Source organism: Cricetulus griseus, chromosome 4 (assembly GCF_003668045.3).
Source record: "Cricetulus griseus strain 17A/GY chromosome 4, alternate assembly CriGri-PICRH-1.0, whole genome shotgun sequence".
Lineage (NCBI taxonomy): Eukaryota > Metazoa > Chordata > Mammalia > Rodentia > Cricetidae > Cricetulus > Cricetulus griseus.
Genome location: NC_048597.1, coordinates 218,313,839 through 218,333,727, shown reverse-complemented (window position 1 = coordinate 218,333,727; position 19,889 = coordinate 218,313,839). Strand labels below are relative to the sequence as shown.

The 19,889-nt window shown below is 48.7% G+C and overlaps 2 protein-coding genes across 2 annotated transcripts; both read right to left on the bottom strand.

Moving 5' to 3' along the window:
* Nucleotides 1–1,818: 1,818 nt before the first annotated feature.
* On the bottom strand, nucleotides 1,819–9,567 carry Prss45p. Its single transcript, XM_027414706.2, has 6 exons — nucleotides 9,451–9,567; nucleotides 7,656–7,682; nucleotides 5,446–5,593; nucleotides 4,724–4,998; nucleotides 3,573–3,736; nucleotides 1,819–3,290 (listed from the first exon to the last, which is right to left on the bottom strand). Exons 1-6 carry the CDS (start codon nucleotides 9,554–9,556, stop codon nucleotides 3,057–3,059), a joined length of 954 nt encoding a protein of 317 aa, XP_027270507.1. The 5' UTR covers nucleotides 9,557–9,567; the 3' UTR covers nucleotides 1,819–3,056.
* A 3,291-nt stretch (nucleotides 9,568–12,858) lies between these two features.
* Nucleotides 12,859–17,527, bottom strand: LOC100771024 (putative inactive serine protease 43). The gene is given in 6 exon segments (XM_035444099.1): nucleotides 12,859–13,095; nucleotides 15,019–15,173; nucleotides 15,877–16,148; nucleotides 16,664–16,823; nucleotides 17,005–17,238; nucleotides 17,449–17,527. Coding segments are annotated over 6 exon segments (1,137 nt in total).
* Between the last annotated feature and the right edge of the window lie 2,362 nt (nucleotides 17,528–19,889).

Genomic DNA, 19,889 nt, shown 5'->3' with positions numbered 1-19,889 from the left:
CCAGAGCCCAGCTCTCAGCAATGGCTTTGATGATGCCCTCACACCTAGCTCTGAGCCTGTGACCTTGGCCCTTGTCTGGCTGCTGATTGCAACAGGTGTGTGGTTTCTGACAGTGCCTTGTGGTTAGGCCCCTACATAGGACAGCTATGAAGCTCCCCTACCCTAGTGTTCACCTCAGCTGCCTCTGAGGAGCCCCTAGAGGCATGGAAACTGAAACATGGCATCTCCCCACAGCTACACCTGCAGTGTAACTAGAGACTTCCTTTTGCCCTCGGGGACTACCCTTTGAAAACAGAGCAGGTGCTGGGGAGGGTGTAGGAACAAGAGCTGGCTGTGGGGTTCTGGAGAAGCAGCCATTTCTAGGCTCAAGTCTTCATCCTTGAGCAGAACAAATGGTATCTAGGGACCCCTCCCTACCTGTCCCCTTGAAGCCCCCAGTGTCCATGACTGCATCCCACTTGTGCTGTACCCTGCGGCCAGTGCTGTGGAAGGCATAGGGCGACACATTTTTCACCCGCTGCTGAGGGAGGTGAACTGGCATGATCGCAGTAGAGAACTATTTACTAAAGCAGAGGCATGGAAGCCACAGCCAAACCTTCTCAGCTGGGAACAGTGTAGAGGCAGCAGGGGGACATGACTTCACAGGGGGCTGCGGGAAGCCTCCATGGAAACTGCCTGCCTACTGCCTCTGAGAATGGACACCCAATGGCTCCCTAGCACTGAGCCCTGGACACAGCAGAAAGACACACAAAATGGGGCGAGAACTCCAAAGAAAAGAAACTCTTTGCCTCTGTGAAAAATACTTTATTTTAAAAAGATTTATTTTATCTTAATGTGTTTGCCTGAATATATGTATATATATATATATATGAAAACTATATATATATGAAAACTATATATATATGAATATATATACATGAAAACTATATATATATAGGTAAACATATATATTCGGGAAACAAATATATATAGAGATACATATATATATATATATATATATATATATATATATATATATATATATTCAAACAAACATACCCATATAAATGTATGTGTACACACACACACACCACATGTGTTCTAGTTCCACAGAGGCCAGAAGAAGGAGACAGACCCCCAGAAACAAAGTTGCAGACTGTGATGAGCCACTATGTGGGTGCAGGAAACTGAGCCTGGGTCCCCTGTAGCAGCAGTAGTGCTCTGAACTGCTGAGCCATCTCACCAGCCCCATCTTTTAAAATATTTTCTTCTGAGAAGGAAGAGGGCATTTGATTAATAAAATAAAAACCAAGCACATTTGTAATCAATTAATGAAGATGTATAAATTCTATCTTCTGAAAACTTGTTATGTGTGTATGGGTAGTTTTGCCTGCACGGATGTCTGTGTTCCTGGTACCCAAAGAGGGTCAGAGAAGGCATCGGATCTCCCGGAACAGGAATTACAGATGGCTGTGAGCTGCCACCAGCTGCTGCTATCTATTCTCTTACTTGGAAGTCTCACCTGAGGGGACTCTTTGTAGGAAGTCCAGCAGACGGCCTCCTGACTCAAGGGTGCTTGTCTATCTATCATCTATCTACCATCTATCTATCTATCTATCATCTATCTATCATCTATCTATCTATCTGTCATCTATCTACCATCTATCTATCATCTATCTATCATCTATCTATCTATCATCTATCTATCTGTCATCTATCTATCATCTATCTGTCTATCATCTATCTATCTGTCATCTATCTATCATCTATCTATTATCTATCTGTCTATCATCTATGTATCATTTATGTATCTGTATCTATCATCTATTATCTATTATCGATATATCATGTATCTATGTATCTATGTATCTATCATCTGTCTATCATCTATCTATCTATCATCTATCTATCTATCATCTTCTAACCATCTACCTACCACTATTTATTCTTTTAATCTGGCTTGTAATATACTTAATAAACTCATTTAAAACCCAAAGTATAGCTGTCACTTTTCCAAACCATATAAAACAGAACTCTAAGAAGAAACAAACAAATCCTTATTTTGTGGTAAGGCTCTCAGAAATCCACAGATTGTGCAGGTGTAAAATACACGAGGTGTTGACAAGATTTGAAGAACACAATTGACAAGCATAAACCAATTAGGTGCAGCTCAAACTGTCAGTGGCCATGTCAGAGGAGCAGCAGGGGGGCACCAGTGGTGCATGCTTTAATCCCAGCACTCAGGAAGCAGAGGCAGGTGGATCTCTGTGAGTTCGAGACCAGCCTGGTCTACAAGAGCTAGTTCCAGGACGGGCTCCAAAGCTACATAGAGAAACCCTATCAAAAATCAAATGTACACGGAACACTCAGATTGGGCAATTAGGATTTGATGTGTCTTCTAACTTTCTACAGTGAGTGTATCATACTTTTCACAAGCAGTTTAAAGAGGAAGGAAGGAAGGAAAGATGGAAGGGAGAGAGGGAGGAAAGAAGGAAGGAGGGAAGGAAGAAGGAAGGAAAGAGAGAGGGAGGCAGGCAGGCAGGCAGGGAGGGAGGGAGTTGAGTCACTAGCAAGTCAGCTGAGTCTGACCGTGGATTATCTCACTTTCTGCTCATACATATGGCATATTTCAACTGCCCCCAACACTGTGACCACTATACAGGGTAAGAAACTGAGGCCACAAGCCCAGGCCCTTATTCCTGTGCCCCAGTACTAGAAACACAGCAGAAACCATGAGCCCCCAAACTAGGTGGGCCTACCTCCCATCTACCAGACCCTCAGAATCACCCCCAAAGAACATGGGGGGAGAAAAGGGCCAGCTCATGCTCACACAGATTTAATCTCTGCCCTTGGTCTTAAATTCCAGAATATTGCTTCCAAGCCACACACCCTTCTCCTGGCCACTCAAGGCCTAGTCATCCACCACACCCATCCCTGCAGGACCCAAGCTCTCCAGGGACCAGTCCATTCCCACCCTGACTCCCATGGAGTATGGACATCATGGCAACCTCACTCCATCATCTACACAGTGCCATTCAGCAGAGGCAAAGCAGGAAGAGCAGGAAGGGGTGGAGAAGTCATGGGTGCACTGGGAGCTGCAGCAGCCAGGACAGGAATAGGAGGCAGGAGGCCCTGCAGGGCCCTGGCAGTGCCCCATTGTTTGTTTGCTCCTTGATCCATCTGGTATACTTGGCGAGGCGAGTGTATACACCTGGACTCTGAGGTTTGATGCAGGCCTTCTCCCATGATAAGACCCCAGCCAGAGTCCATCTTCCATCAATTTCACAAGCCAATGGCCCCCCAGGGTCTCCCTAGGCAAAGACAAGGGAGTGATGGTGGCTCTGCTGGGACCACAGCACCTACAAGGCCCACCCCTTCTGTTCTGCTTGAGAGAATCACTCCTCCAGGAGCTCACTAGCTGGGGCTCCTTTGGCTTCTCAGTTGGAGACCACACCTATGAATTGCAGCCAATAGCAGTCACAGAGAAAAGATAGACCGGAGCTTGGTGGTGGTAATGCCAAGCCCTGGGGAACAGGCCCCCACCCCAGGACTCACCCTCAGAAAGAGAGTTGCCATAAGCCCCAGAAACTCACATAGCACAAGTTCTCTCCATAGTTGGTGGCACAGATCATGTTCCTACGGATAAGGTGGAAAACTCGGGGATAGAAGGACTTCTGGTGGAAAATATGATCACACCTCTTGTTGTCCATAATGAATACCTTGGCCTCCTGAAGCTCTGCAGCCAGTGTCAGGTTGTCTGTAGGGAGCACAAGGGATGAGCGGTGGCCCCTCAGTGTCTCCACCCAGCCCTGGCTCAGCCCTGCAAATCAACAGAGCTCAACTCTACCGCACCTGTGTGCCTCCCTTCCCGTGCTCCTCCCCCAGCAGTGTAGATCTGACACAGAAAGCTCCTCACCATGCAAGGCTTTGGTTCAGGAGTCCCCCTCTCGAGGAAGTTTCTGCTGCTGAACCCAGAGGGCTCTCAAGTCCCAGCACAGCACAGCCACTTACAACCTGGGAGCCCAGTCCTGTGATTTTTCTTTCCACAGCATTTGTTCCCTTAGCTCCAATTGACAGCTGCTTCTCTTTGCATTTCTGGTCATCTATCTACTCAGAGGTCAGCTCAGATCCCCTGAGTCCGACCTCAAAGTCTTCTGACAAGATCTTTACCTTGCTTGGTTGGTTTTTTTCAACAGTCTCATACAGCCAAGACTGGCATGAAATGTATGTACCTAAGTCTGGCTTTGAACTCATCATCCCCTGGCTCCACCTCCCTACTTCTAGGGTTATAGGTGGCATTCATCAATATACCTGGCTTCTTCAACACTTTCTTTGTCAGTCTCTGTACCACCCACCCCCATCCCCTACTTAGTGAGTCCCTTTCAGGCAGGGCAAGCATTCTGATGCTAAGGGCTCAGTGCATGGCAGCTGTTTCAGTTGTGGCCAGGGAGAATGGGGAGGGAGGGAGGATGAGAGGGAAGGAGGGAGAGGGAGGGAGGGAGGGAGGGAGGGAGGGAGGGAGGGAGGGAGGGAGGGAGTTTCTGTAAGAGGCGGGTGATTCTGCCCATCAGTGTTAGGCTGACTGCAGTGCCTCTGTCAACTGTGACAATGAGTACCATATGAGGAGAGCTTAACACACTCCAAACCACGTGCTGGAGACTGCAGCCATAGCCTTCACAAAGGTGCCACAAGGCATGGGACCGATAAAGGCCCAAAGGGACATCACCAAAGCCATCTCACTCACCTGAGGAGTGCTGCTTAGTCTTGCCCCAGCCGGTCACCCAGCACTGAGTCCCAACCTTCAAGCTGAAGTTGTGCTTTGGGAGACAGATGGGCTGCACATACTTGTTGAAGGTGACAGGAGTTTTAAGACGGACAAGGGCAATATCGCTTCTCATGAAGTTCCGGCCCCAGTACTTGGGATGCACAATGATGTCACCCACGGGAATCTTCAGTGCCCTGGAAGAGCTGTTGGGCTGCAGCTTGCTGCTACCCAGCATCACTGAGTATTCTTTGTTGCTATGGGAGATATAGAAGCCCACCCGGCAGACATCAGTTTCCCGCACAGCTATGCACCTGCCTCCACCCAGGACCCTTTTGAAGTCCTGTCTGACATGCTCTGTCCACTCACTCTGGATCGATCCAGCCTGGGGCACTCAAGGTAAAGACAAAATAGCCCCTTCATTCACAGTCCCATTGAGTCAGGTGTGTGGCTGTCACTCCTGGGGTGGGGCCTGGGTTTTCTTCTTGCCCAGCTTAGGATACATCTTTGTTGCTTGGGGATGCCCACATAGTCCTCAGATCTTGTAAGATCTTGAACCTGGCCCTTCTCCTGCGCTGGGCACCTCTTCCCATACTTCCTTGTTGCCATCGCCCTCATCATTTCACAGGAGTACTGAGGAAGCTGGGCCCGGGCCCACAGTAGCTCTAGGCCTTTAGATCCTGGAACCGTGTGGGCACACTCACCTCTGGAAGCAGTGAGCTGCGGAGATCACCCAGATGAGATCAATGAGGGCCCCTCCACACACGTGTTTATTTTCTATGCGAAGGCTCACTTCCCAGGGCCAACGGCGGATCTCCTTCATGTCGTCTGGCCACCAGGGCTTGCCACAAACTTCAAAACAAGGAATGCAGAGAGTACAGTGTCCGTGGAGAGGAAAATCAGAATGGCTAGTAACAAGTCACCCTCTTGGGATCAGGTTGGCAAAGCTGTACCATCAGGAACTTCTCCCCATTTCAAAGAGAAGAGACTAAGGGGCAGAGGACAGTGGACCCCAAAGGCACTGAACTGGACAAAACACAACAGTTACAGAGATGACAGCATGAAGAGAGAGAGAGAGAGACCCCACAGCCTGAGAGTAAGAATGAGATTCACAGAGGGCAATCCATGCCAATGTCAAAACAGTGCAGAAACAGAGCGGGAGTTCCAAGAAAAATGCTGTGCGTTGGTGGTGCACGCCTTTAATTCCATCACTCGGGAGGCAGAGGCAGGTGGATCTCTGTGATTTCAAGGCCAGCCTGGTCTACAGACTGAGTTCCAGGACAGGCTCCAAAGCTACACAGAGAAACCCTGTCTCAAAAACAAAACAAAACAAAACAAAAAAATCCAGTTTCAAGAAAAATGCTTTTCTTGCATTGGACTATGTTTCCGAAAAGCTGCACTGTTGGCTGCATCAGTTTGATGCAAAAAGTCCCACAGTGGTCAGAGTGGAAAAAAATAGCCATGAATTTGTCTATGAAAGGTCTTTACCCAAAGCAATCTAGAACACACAGTTTAGTTTGCCATAGGTCTACCAGCAAAGGTGTATGAATATATGAATGAATGAATGAATGAATGAATGAATGAATGAACATAGGTGCAGAGATCCTAAATAAAGTATAATGTGCTGCAGGGGGGTGGTGGAACACACCTCTAATCCCAGCACTTGGGAGGCAGAGGCAGGCCGAGCTCTGTAAAGGCCAGCCTGGTCTACACAGTGAGTTCCAGGACAGCCAGGGCTATGTAGAGAGATCCTGTTTCTAAAAAAAAAAATTAAAATAGAATAATAAAAATAAAAACAAAAGAGAAAGAAAACCTCAAAACATTTGTGAAAAGAAAGGGTGGGTAAGGGGGAAAGAATATGACAAAGCAAAATTACAAACATGTTTGAAAGTGTTGTAAAAAAAATGATTACATACTAACTTTAAAAATTAGCAAGGGACTAGAGAGATGGCTCCACAGTTAAGAGCATGTGCTGCTCTCCCAGAGACCCAGGCTTGGTTTTCAGCACTAACATGTTGACTGGCAATCATCTGTAACTCTAGTTCCAGAAGATTTGACACATAACATACACACAGGCAAACACTCAAGCACACAAAATAAGAATTAACAAAAACAATTTTATGTCCAAATAAAAACATCTTTAGGGGCTGGGAGACAGCAAGGTTGCTAAAGTGCTTGGTGTGCAAGCGCCGAGACGTGAGTTCAACCCTCAGCACAGGCTAAAGCCAGGCATGATGGCACAGGTTTGTAATCCCAGTGCCGGGGAGGAGGGACCAGCAGATCCCTGGTACCTAGTCAGTCAGTCTGTTCCAAACTGCAACCTCCCAACCAATAAGAGACTGTCTCCAGAAACAAAGCAAACAGTGCATGAGGAACAGCACCCAAGTTCAGTTCTCTACATGCATTCGTCTGTACTCTCACACAAAAGCCTGCGCACCTACACACACACACACACAGTCTTTCAATGAGACTTAGTTACAGGGGGAAAACAAAGTGGTGAGGCTCAGACAGAAGCAAGAACATAGTAAATTAACCACATAGTCAATAGTGAACCTTAGTGGAGCCCTAACAGAACCCAAGACAGTGGAGGCCTGTGAACCCAACCATGCCCTCCATGGATCTAAGGGAAAAGACAGGAAGACCCAGGAGCCAGGCTCTGCAGACAGCGCCCCAGGAGGCTAGTTACAAAACTGTAGGAAAGGCTGGAAGTATCTCTGCATTCCCATGGAAGACCCAGGTGCTCTTTCTTCTAAATAGTCAGGGGTGTGTCCTGACGGCTACACCTGTTGTTCAGGAAGTACATCCATTACTTGCTTCCTACCAAGCCAGAAATGCAATTTAGACAGAGACATTGAGAACGTATTTTTCCCAGGCACTAGAACTTTCCCTGCCACGGGGACCCCCATTGACCCACCTGTTTGGTTGTGATCCCCTCCATCACCTGAAGGAGAGAAGGAGGACAGACATGAAGCAATAACTCGTAGTGGGATGGCAGGGAAGGCGTTCACTTTTTTATTAAATAATCCATCCATTCGGTCACCAAATCATCCCTGATCTGATGATGTTACCAGTCTGAAGTCACAGACTGGAAAACAACTATCAGACAGAGCCTGTCTGGGGACACATGCTGCCTAGCTGTTGAGACAGTAAACACATTACTTTGAGAGCAGGAAAAAGGCCAGGGCCAGAGAGGTCAGGTGATTCCAGGAGATGTGGTGGTGTAAGAGATGGCTGAGAGGAGATAACAAAATTGATAAAAAATTCCTCCAGGGAGAAACACAATAGTATATTCTAGAGCCTTTGGAGGATGAGAGTGATGTCTGTGTTGGAAAAGAAAAACGTCAAAAAAAAAATGAGTAAATAATGTCTGGATACAAGCATTAGAGGCCAACCGGAGAGGGTCACGTGAGCCAGGCTGAGACGCTCTGGGAGGCCGATGGAGACGTGGGTGGTATTATGAAGGCAGCAGGGTAGAGACAGGAAAGTGAAAAGACCAGGGGGTCTCTGCAGAACTCTGGCAAGCAGTGAGGGACTCTGAGTGAGGCTCTGAGAACAGATATGATGAGCTTGGCAGGTGACTAAGGACATGGCTTAGTCTAGAATGGCACTGGCTTCTGTCATTCACTTCACTGACATAGACAACTATGAAAGGCAGTTTTCAGGAAAATGAGTGTCTGGTGGGGCCACCAGAGAAGTGAGATGCTTCGTGATGTTTCAGGGAAGTGGTCCAGCAGATGGGTGTACTTCAGGCCATTGCTTTATGAGGTGGCATGACCTAACAGCAGCCAAGTGCCTGGGGCAAGTGACTAACTGCCACTCATGCCTGGGGTAACTGAGTTCACCCAGGGAGCACAGAAGGAGGAAGAGGCAAGGAATCAAAGGTGCCTTCAGGGCTGGTGGTCTGACTGGGCACAGAGGAGAGGGACTCCGCTGAAACAGAAGAGTCGGGAAGCTGGGGAAGGTGGTGTGTGTGTGTGCGCCTGTAATCGCAGCACTCAGGAAGTGGAGACAGGAGGCTCTGGACTTCAAGGCTGTCCTCAGCCACAAGGAAAGGTCAAGGCTACCCTAGGGTTCATGAGACCTTGTCCCCTTCCCCAAATAAAAAGAGAAAAAAAAGGGGGGGGAAGATATGGAGAAAGAGCCACAGAAATAGAAGAACGTCAGGAAAGCGCTGAGGATGACATGGGAAACCGAGGGAAGCGTGAAGTGATAGCGACTCATGGGGAAGGTTGGCAGCGCACCGGGAGGGGTGGAGGAAGACAGCAATGAGCCCACTTGGACGGATGAGCAAGGCTGATGTAAGCAAGCAGCGCCTGCCTCTCAGCGCATGGAGGGCCCTGCTCCAGCGGCTATGGGAGTGTTACAGAGCAGTCAGATTTGGAGGAACCGCTGGGGGCAGAGTCTGAAGAGACCGCGCTCACGGGCTGGTGATGGGAAGAAGCCAACGTTTAGAATATCATCCTTTGGAGAGGATGGAGATGCGGAAGGCACCTGGGCTTAGGGGGAGAGGCCAGGGGTGCTCCCTGCTGCTGTCTCCAGGAGACCACAGGGCGGCTGGGAGCTGAGGAACCTAGAGGTGGGTAGCAGAAGAGGCAACGGCAAGGTGGGGTTGGCGCACCCAAGTTCCAAATGGCTGGAGAGGAATAGCCAATTTGAGCAAGACTGGAGAGAAGTGGACACAGGGACAGCAGAGAAGGGGCCCGCCTCACCCAAGTTTGAAGGCGGAAGCAGCAACAGCAGTGTCACAAAACAGGGTAGGAGCCAGTGCCGCAGGGATCCAGGCCAAGTGCCCAGGCCACACGACAAGGAAGCCATGGAGATGGTGCCATGGGCGGCGGAGACAGCGCCAGCGTGCTACCACGTGCCCACACCCCATACGTGATGACGTCTTAGACTCGGGACGGGACGTGATGGCACCTGACCACGCCTCTTCAGGGTTCTCACACCTCGACCCAGTCTGGCCCTTAAGGTGACTCCAGATCCCTTGGCTGGGCCTGGATCTCAGGTTACGGATCTATGAAAGCTGCCCCAGTGCTTTGAGAGTCCGGTGGTGCATCCAGACCCTAACCGGTGAAAGTCCCTGGGCAGGAGCGGCCTCTCCTCCTCCAGCCTCAGGCTGCACAAGGAGTTTCAGGGTCAGGATTGACAAGGACGAGGAAAGCCCAAGATCAGGAAATAACGATGTCGGTTGGGAAGGTGGTTTTGAGAAAGTAATGGCTGATTTGGATCTAAGACTAAATCTAGGAGGGTAGGGCTGGGAACAGGATGCTGAGTAAAGAAGGGCAGCTGTCCCCTTCCACAGACCGGCAATATGAAAGATTGTCGTCACTGAAAAGAAGTGCCTGTTTGTGCCTGGCCTTGGACATAAACAGGGTTTAAATGGAGGGATGAGCTCTCTGGATCTTTAGAGCCGAGCAGAGATTTTGAGATGACCACTAAAATTCCTATTTTCTTTGTTTAGTTCCAGGTGTCCAACAGAACTCTAGGGATCCCATGAACCCAGCCTGGCATCTAAACATGGTGTGTGTGTGTGTGTGTGTGTGTGTGTGTGTGTGTGTGTGTGTGTGTTTAAGACAGGGTTTCTCTGTGTAACAGCCCTGGCTGTCCTGGAACTCACAGAGATCTGACTACCTCTGCCTTTGAAGTACTGGGATTAAAGGCGTGAGCCGCCACCACCACTAGGCCAACATTTTTATTTTTATTTTTTTATTTAAGAGCGGTGGTGGTGCTCACCTTTAATCCCAGCACTGGAGAGGCAGAAGCAGGCAGATCTCTTGAGTTTGAGGCCAGCCTGGTCTACAGAGTGAGTGAGTTACAGGACAGCCAGGACTGTTAACATGGAGAAACCCTGTCTTGAAAAACAAAAATTTTTAGTTTAATTTTATTTTTTTTATGTGTGTGTGTGTTGTCTGCCTATATGTCTGTACTCCATAGTATATGCCTGATGCTCACAGAAGCCAGAAAGTGACATCAGATTCCCTAGGGCTGGAGTCAGATGTTTAGAAGCCACCATGTGGGGTCTGTGAATCAAACTTGGGTCCTATGGAGGGAAGCTCCTCACCACCAAACCATCTCTCCAGCCCCCCAGCTTGGCACTGACATGAGTCTGAATGAGTAATCTGCCCCACTTACATGTCAAGGTAAGCGAGAGAAGATTGTCCTTCTGCCAGCCTTTGGTTCCCAAAGTTAGGTCCCCACAGCTGCTGCACCAGCAGCACCTGGGAATGTGCTCTGGCTCAGACTTCCAGGATTGAAAACTTCCTTGATGAGACCAATAACTCGGACTGTGTTTCTTTTTAGATGGGGTCCCTCTCTGTGTAGCCCTGGCTGGCTTTGGACTTGTGGTAATCCTCCTGCCGCTGCCCCCAAGTGCTGGGGTTACAGGCATGTCTGATCACTCCTGGCCGTAATGTGGATTTTTAACAAGCCCTCAGAGTATGCTCACATAGGTGAGGAATGGACCATGAGGCTAAAAGTGGAGCTGTCTAATGGGGGAGAAGAAAGCTATCTATTGACATAGAATAGCTTGCTGAAAAGACAAAGTTAAACTTGTATTGTTGGTCTGTGAAGAGCCAATAGTTTCTGGAGGGTGGAGGTGGTTTGGGGGCTTGCGGTTGTTGTCACAGCACCTCATTTATCCAAGGTCAGCCTCAAACTCAATTTATAGCAAAGGAGCAACGGACTGTATTTGCCTCCACCTTCCAAGAGGTGGGGATACAGACCAACAGCACCCCATGTATTCAGGGAACAGTGGTTTCTTAAACTGATGATGTGTGTGTTTAAGAGGGGGATCTGACAAGCTACATAGTGACATCCTGTCTCGAAAAGCAAACAACAAAAGAAGTAGAGAGGGGGTTGATATAAACTGCCAGGCTCAATCATTCTTTGGCAGTGGTTGGAACTCAATGCCCACTGAAGCCATGGAGAACAGAGGTTGAAAGACAGGACCCTGGAAAACAAAGGGGGGCGGGGGTGGGGAGGGATTGGAGGAGGCTGGAGAGCACACCCGCAGTCAGACCCTGTATGAGGAAGCTGTATGGAATGTTCTGTGTCTCTCTTAAAACCCTCCTGGCTTTGGAATCATGGCCTTTGGAAATAAAGTCAGATGAATAGCAAGAAGGGAAAGACAAACAAACAAATAAAAGAAGAGAAAGACTGTTTCCCAGGCCCCAGCTTCATTCTTACTCCCAGGTCCTGACTCCCCCGAGTCCCTGCTCCTAGCTTTGAATGCGGTAGAGCTAAAGTTCCTGCCCTATGCTGATGGCTGATAACTACACCAGGCACACAGGGAGCAGAACTGCCTGACAAAACTACCTAAAGGACTCAGGTCTGAGCTTTCCCAGCCTCATCTCTTTTATGCTTTTAATACGAACTGCAAGTAACTTCCCTAGGCAAATGGGGTCTAGTCCTCTGGGCAGTCAAGTATCCCAGGTGAACAGAGCTCCAGGACACACAGGACACTCTCGAAACATTTATTCAGCTCGTATTTGAAATCTCCCCACTCCACAACTGCCTCAATACAACTTGGGTGACTCTGGGTGTGACCACTGGGCAAATGAGGAAGGAGGTGCCAAGCAGAGCTGTCCTTTCATGAAACCTATGAGGCAGAGGTTGTGCGCTCATCGACAGACCCCCTTGAATGGGGTACAGGGGAATTTCTGCCAGCCCCAGATAAGTCCCTGCTTCACACCTCTGCAGGGAACTGGCAACGTTCCCCTTTTCCTCCCTCCCTCCTCTCTTCCAGCACTGTAATGAAAACGGAGCCAGTCTAGTGCCGGTCCTACTGATGGTCTGTCTTCTCGGCAGATGTCCTCCAAATGTTATGAGTCATTGTGCTCCACCTAGCCGTCAAGCTGGCCCCCTAGTTAGGGTCAGTTCACTCTCCTTCCCACCAGGTAGAGAACAACCAGGTATGGGTGTATCGGAGACAAGTGACCAGAACACCAGTCAGGACACTTTGCAGTCCCTAGTCACCCTGCCACAGTTCACTATGGCTCTCCCCAGGGCAATGGATTCTGCCTGGAATCTGAAGAAAGGGCAGAGAGAGGGAAATGAGATTGGAGAAGAGGCCTAGTGGGAGACTCAAAACCAGCAGGAAGACAGTTAGGCTAAGGAGGTCACAGCATTACCAAGATGGCCAGTTGCAGCATCAGAAGCAGGTGTAGGACCATGAGTCCCACAGAATCCACACAGGAAGGCTGACTTAAAATATATTTGACCCATTCCTTGTATTCGACGATGTCTGTGTAAACTGAGGGAACAGCGGTGCTGCCACAGTTGATGCCCCAGCTCACAATCCCCACCTGGGTCCACCTGTTGTCAGATTCACAGACAAGGGGGCTCCCAGAATCTCCCTGGAAAAGAGGAGAAAGAAACAACTGTAGGGATGGACAAGGGAACAGGCTGCCTGCATTGCAAGGTGCTGGGAAGACGTCCTTAGGCACCCAGAGGCTCTTCCAGGCCTATTTTGTTTTGTTTTGCTTTCTGTTTTTTTGGTTTTTTTTTGTTGTTGTTTCGTTTTTTGTTTTTGTTTTTTGTTTTTTTTTTTTTTTTTTGGACAGAGTTTCTCTGTATAACAGTCCTGGCTGTCCTGAAACTCACTTTGTAGACCAGGCTGGCCTCGAACTCACAGAAATCTGCCTGCTAAGATTAAAGGTGTGAGATATCACACCCAGCCCTAGATTCTTTTAATGACTGAGATTTAACAGATGAAAAGCTCATGTGAAAACTTTAACATCCTCTGGGCAATGATCCACCTTCTCCGATGATCAGACACATAGAAACAGATGCAGAGCCAGTCCAGCCCAGGAGAGCAGTCAGATATGGAAATTTGCCTCAGCAGTCCCTAATCTACAGATACCAAACCCTTTCTGGTGAGTGTTGAAGCCTGTCATAACTTATAACCCTGCAACCGTGGTAGCCCTGGCCTCTAGAGCATGTAGCCTGCAGCCTGCAGAGCCCACTCCAGCATCAAGCCAGTGTCTAGTTAGACTGGTCAGTCCTGGGTTTTCAAAAGCATTAAATATTTTGAGCTGCGTCATTGCACGGAGGTTCTGGGATTCTTATCACAGTCTTAGAAACTCTCTCTGCCCTAACCCCACTGAGTAACCTCCTCCATTGGTCAACTACACTGCCTTGAAGAGCCTGAAACATGTCAAATTTCCACTTCCAGCACAATTCTGAATGGCCTTGCCCCACTCTAAACCCAAGGCTCTACAACCAGCCACCTCAAACAAACCTCCCTCACCACCTCAAGTCCAGACACCACCCACCCAAGGGAGTCACTTATCTAGAAGGTAACTGTCACCATGTTCACCCAGCTTCACCTCCTAGTCCTGGCTGGGCCAGTCTAGAAATCTGACATAGCACTCCAGGCTACATATATCCCAACTCTAACCACTCGGTTTTTGTTTTGTTATTTGTTGTTGTTTTCAAGGTAAGCTCTCCCTGTGTAGCCCTGGCCATCCTGAAACTTGATTTGTAGACCACACTGGCCCCAAACTCAGAGATCTACTTGCTTCTGCCTCCCTGATGCTGGGATCAGAGTGTGCCATCTCTCCAACTCTAACCACATGTGTGACCACTCTTGCTATCCCACTGCTTACCACATGTATGACCACTCTTGCTATCCCACTGCTCCAAATGCATACAAAACTTTCAGCATAAGACCTCTGAACCCTTACACATGCCTGTGTCCTATCTTTTCAATGTTACCCTCCCCTTTCCAAGAAATTCAAATGTGCATCCACTAATACCCCAAACCCCTTCTCCAGAGTGCAACTTTATATAGAGGGGAGAAATGGATCTGGGGTCCTAGAGGTACTCACAGATCTTCAATTTATCTCCTTGAATTTTGCCTTGCAGAGATTTACAATGTCTATGTTGCAAGGCTGTGATGTGGGTTAACTAAGATAACAAAGGCAAATGCTCACATTGGCATGGTTGAATGCCACATAAAACTCAAGGCAAAACATTTCACTATCACCCCCAGATTCAGTGCTTTAGCATGGTTCCTTTTAGAAGGACCAGGCCAGGCCAACTCATGGGAAACATGAGGACTCACTCCATAAACCTTAACTAAGGGGTTTGTACCAGATATAGCAGCGTGGCACAGTGACTCACATTTCTATCCCAGTGTCAGGAGGCAGAGGCAAGAGGATCTCCGGTTTGAGGCCAGCCTGATCTACAGAGTGAGTTCTAGGGCCACACAGTGAGAAAATAGAGGTGGTGATGGCCGATAACTCAAGCCTTTGAGGTGACAACCAAAACATACTGACCCAGCAAGGACTCTGTCCCGAGTCATGGCGGCCACAGATCATCCCTTTTATCACTAGGTCTTCTGTTGTTTTCAGCTGTGTCTGGAGCACCTGATTACAGCGCTTCCGGAGAAGAATGCTTTCCTGAGCCTCCTGGAGGAGAACTGGAGCAAACACTGTATCGGCAGAAAGACAATGTAGGATCTGTACCTGAAGATGGCAGGAGCTACCAGCAGCCTCTTGGTGCCACTGGGTGTGTGAATATACAGATGATCCCTTAAGACAGATAGGCCATGGGGGCTAGGGAGATGGCTTAGGAGTTAAGAGCACCGACTGCTCTTCTAGAGGACCCTGGTTCAATTCCCAGCACCTACATGGAAGCTCACATGTAGATCCAGTTCCAGGAGATATGGTACCCACACATAGATATACATGCAGTCAAGAATACTCATATACATAAAAATAAGTCATGAAAGGAAAAATTAAAAATGTTTACTTAAAAAAAAAAGACAGGCCATGCACTGGATAACTTCCCCATAGGAAACATACAAGAAAAATTTTGCCAGCTAGAAAATGACAACAAAGCATCTGCCAGAGTCAAAGGTCCTGTGCTCTGCTCAGCCCAGGAAGGAGGAAGCTCAACCCATTGAGGGAAGAACAGCTCGAATTGGCCAGTGTCACATTACCCCAGCCTGAATCTAACTTTTACAGAAACCATCACGCCTGTCACCCACGAACCCAGGTCCTGACACAAAAATAATGAGCCTAACACAGTTGCAATGTACTCAGCTGTTAGTGTATTCTCAGCTAGAAACTCGCCCCTGTCCTTGCAGACCACCCCCAGAGCAGCAGGCTGTCCGAATTCTGCATGCCACCAACCTGACTCACCATTTTCATCCTGGAGGCTCCAGCCAGTCACCCAGCACGACGTCCTATTCTCCACTTGGAAGGGCTTTCCAGGAAGGCACACAGGCTGGATAAGTGGGGAGAAATTCACAGGGGAGACCAGCAGAGCAAGAGCAATGTCACTTTGCATGGTTTGAAGGTCAAAACTGGAAGGATAAATGATGTCTTTTCCTGGGATCAGAGTCCCATTTCCAGATTTAGGATTCAACGCATTGTCTCCCAGCATCACAGCGTATTCCTCCTGGCTGCAAGGAAAGCACATGACCCTTGCAGAGGTCCTCAACACATGGTACTTGCTTCTCAGTCTAGTTGTATGGATGCCAAGCATCAGCCCTTCCCGCAGGCCACACCCCCCTTCTCTAGGACCCCGGACCACCCTTGACCGCCGGCAGTGCTCCAAGTGTGGTTCTGAGACCAGTATCACCTGGAGACTTGCTAAAAATGAAGATGTTCAGGTGTCACTTGAGACTAGACAAGAATCCTGGACTGTCATTCTTTTTACAGATGAGGAGGAATTGTGTGTGTGTGTGTGTGTGTGTGTGTGTGTGTGTGTGTGTGTGTGTGTGTGTGTGTGTGTATTCATAGTCCTGGCTGTCCTGTAGACCAGGCTGCCCTCAAACTCTAGAGATTCACCTGCCTCTGCTTCCTGAGTGCTGGGATTAATGGTGTGTGTCACCACTACCCAGCTAAAAAAAATTCTTGATATGGGGACAGAACACAGCTGGATCAAGGGCCCCAAACCAGATCCCCAACCACTTACCCATATATACAGTGGGCCGCAGTCAGCACCCACTGACGGTTGATGAGGGAGCCTCCTCATATGTGTTCTTTTCTGCTCTGCAGGCTCACCTGCCAAGGCCACTTCCTCACTGCGGACGGCCTTCCGTGAGCGAACTCCATAATTCTGTGGCCACATGGTTCTAAAGAAAGATTAAAAGTGAAGCCATTACTCCACACCGCCATCCATTCCACACACAGACAAGGGTCATCCTCATGAAGAGACTGTCTCACCAGTCCTCCAGGGGCAGGAGCCGACCCCACCTCCCCAGCCCGACTGGATTGCCCTTTGGCCTCCCAGACAGGCCTGTGGAGCCCTGGCACCAGTAAGCAGTACTGCAAAAAACGGTCCTCCTGGAAAGCTACCACCGAATTTCAAGGCATCTTGGGTTGCGGTCGGCCAAGGAGTCCCTGATCCTGGAGTTCCAGTAGGATCTGGAGACACTGGAACTACCGAAGGATCTGAAATACTCAGGGATTTTACGTGGTCCGACTGTGCTGAGGCCTCTGGACCTGTGGGCATCACTCTGGAATCCTCCCTGGGTCTGTAAGTACCACCTAAGGAAGAGACGGACAGGAAGAGCTCAGGCGGAGCCGTGCCCGCGCCTGCGCAGCTGCTTGCTGCTGGCCTGAAGGCCCCAACAGCACCAGTACCGCCACCAACGCCAACACCATCTCCATGGCCACGCCCACCCAAGCCAAGCTCCATGCAGCCACACCTCCACCACTGCTACCACCCGGGACCCCTGTCCCCAGCCAAGGCCTCACTGAACAGAGGCTGAAGAAGCTGAAGCCAGGCCAGGAGGGCCAGGAAGCCGCCCCTGTCACCCCTGAGGAAGCTGCCCATCCAGGCCTTGGGCTGAGGCAGTCCCTCTCCTGGCACCCCCGCCCCCCAGCAGTGGCTCGTGCAGGTAGATGCCTTTGTGTGGACAGGACAGCTGTGTGCTGTGTGCGGCTGTGTGTGTGCAAATGCAGAGCATCTCCCTAAGACGTCTGACCCTGACGCATTCACCAAAAAGCTAGCTGGGTAGCACTGTCATGGAAGAGACTTTGAAGGCATTCTACATGTTACCAATATTAAACAAGAAAGGGGCCAGAGCACTTGCTGCACTTGCAGAAAACCTAGATTTGGTTCCTAGCACCCACGGTGGCTCACAACTACTCATAACTCCAGTTCCAAAAGATCCAGCCTCTATGGGCAGCAGGCACGCTCAAGGTGAGTACACACACACACACACACACACACACACACACACGCACGCACGCACGCACGCACACAAGCACGTGGGCACATATACACACGAAGACAAAATTCTCACACACAAAAATAAAAAATAATGTTTAAAAAATATTAAATAAAAAGACTCCCCAGTCCCAGGAAACCTGACAGCTTAACCGTTTGATAATTTTCTTTTTAACCTCTGGTGGTAAAATAAGACCATACACAAAACCACAGAACTACACAACTTTGATAATCAGTGTCAAGTGACGAAGCACGCATCTACAGTCCAGGTCAAGACACAGGACTTTGCTGGTGGCTCAGAAGCCCCTCCGTGTGCCTTCCATGACACAACCAGAGGCTGTGTTCATTAATCTTACTTTCATGTAATCAGACATTTGTGTTTTCTGTAGTCCTCACCCCCAAACATGCCTCCCTGAATGCTATGCCTGAGTCTGGAAGGGCTGTTTCGCACTAATGTATCTTTAAGAGATGCTTAAGGCTGAACTTCCTCCTCTGCCCCTCACACTTCCTGTGTAGAAGACCCTGGATTGTTTGGCTGGTAGAGTCTGCTACGGTCTAGACTCCTTGAATTGCACTCGTCCTTATTCTTCTCTATTTCCTGCAAGTCCACAGTGGGACCCGACCCTTTGCCAACCAGGTAACAAGTGCTATATTCTATTATTAGGAGGCACACAATGCCTATGGGGTTTTCTTTTTTTAATATTTATTTTATTTTATGTTTACAAGTGTTTTGCCTGCATGTATGGATGTGTTCTGCATGTGCGCCTGGTGCCCATAGAGGCCAGAAGAGGGACCAGATCCCCTGGACTGGAGTTATGGATGTCATATGAGCACTGGGAACTGAACCAGGATCCTCTTAACTGCTGAGCCTTCTCTCCAGCCCCACCACACAGTTTTCTTTTGTGACTTTACAAATGGTTTGATGATTTTGCCTAGAAACACTAATCCCTTGGGGGCGTTGAAAAATAGTGATCTCGTAAATGTAGCATTCTTCTCTTGCGCGTCAGTCAGCTGGGGAAGTTTTGTCAAGAGCTTGGCTATTAACACGCTTTACAGACTTTAAAGAATTGCAACTGTCGTCCCTACTGTGGTGGGTTAGAAAACCCAGTAACAACATTTTGCATCTTTACCAACCAAGAAACGGAATTCATCCAGGTGTATAATGCCAGCCATTAGAAGTGAGAGGCAGTAAAAAGGCAAGTCCAAGGCTAGCTGGGCTATATAGTGAGTTTAAGGCTTCCCAGTACTAAAAAGTAAGGCCTTGACTCATTGCCCCACCCTTGTTGAAGCTAAGATGGCTTTGTGATCTGTTTCTACCAACAGAAGTAAAGCTGTTCGACTTCTGAGCTTAGACATTCCAAGTCCTTAAAGTGTCTGCCTTCACCCATTCGGATGCTCTCCTGAGAGCCTTCTCAAGAAAAGGGAAGCATCCAGACCAAACATCCAGGACACTGTTTTATGCTTTATGAAGACGTCATAAACACTGAATTAGCAAATACTGAGCCATTGCTTTTATGGGAAACCAGGCTTATGTGCCCGTGAACCTCTGCTCACAGTATTCTCAGTCAACGTGTTACCCATTTCTAAGTGTTCTAAACAGCTTATCACATCCACTGTTAGTTCACTGCACTCCTGGCACACAGCTCTTTAACCTGTGCCTAGGGAAGGCTGTCCCAAGAAAACTTCTCCACGACATACATCTTGGCTTTCTTGCACCCAGGAATGCTAGGCAGCATCTCAGATTATGGTTGAGGTTCTTTGAAACTGAAAGAAAAATACCAGCAAAAGCCAGAAATATGTAAGAGAAATGTGGCGGTAAACACTTGTTTAAGTGAGAGCCCAAGGAAGCAGGGAAATCATCCTGCTATTCAGCTTTTTCGGGGAGCATGCGTACCAGATGCCTCAATGTTTCCACTGCTCTGTGAAGGCTGCAATGAGAAGTTGAGCATGGAGGAACACTGCAGTG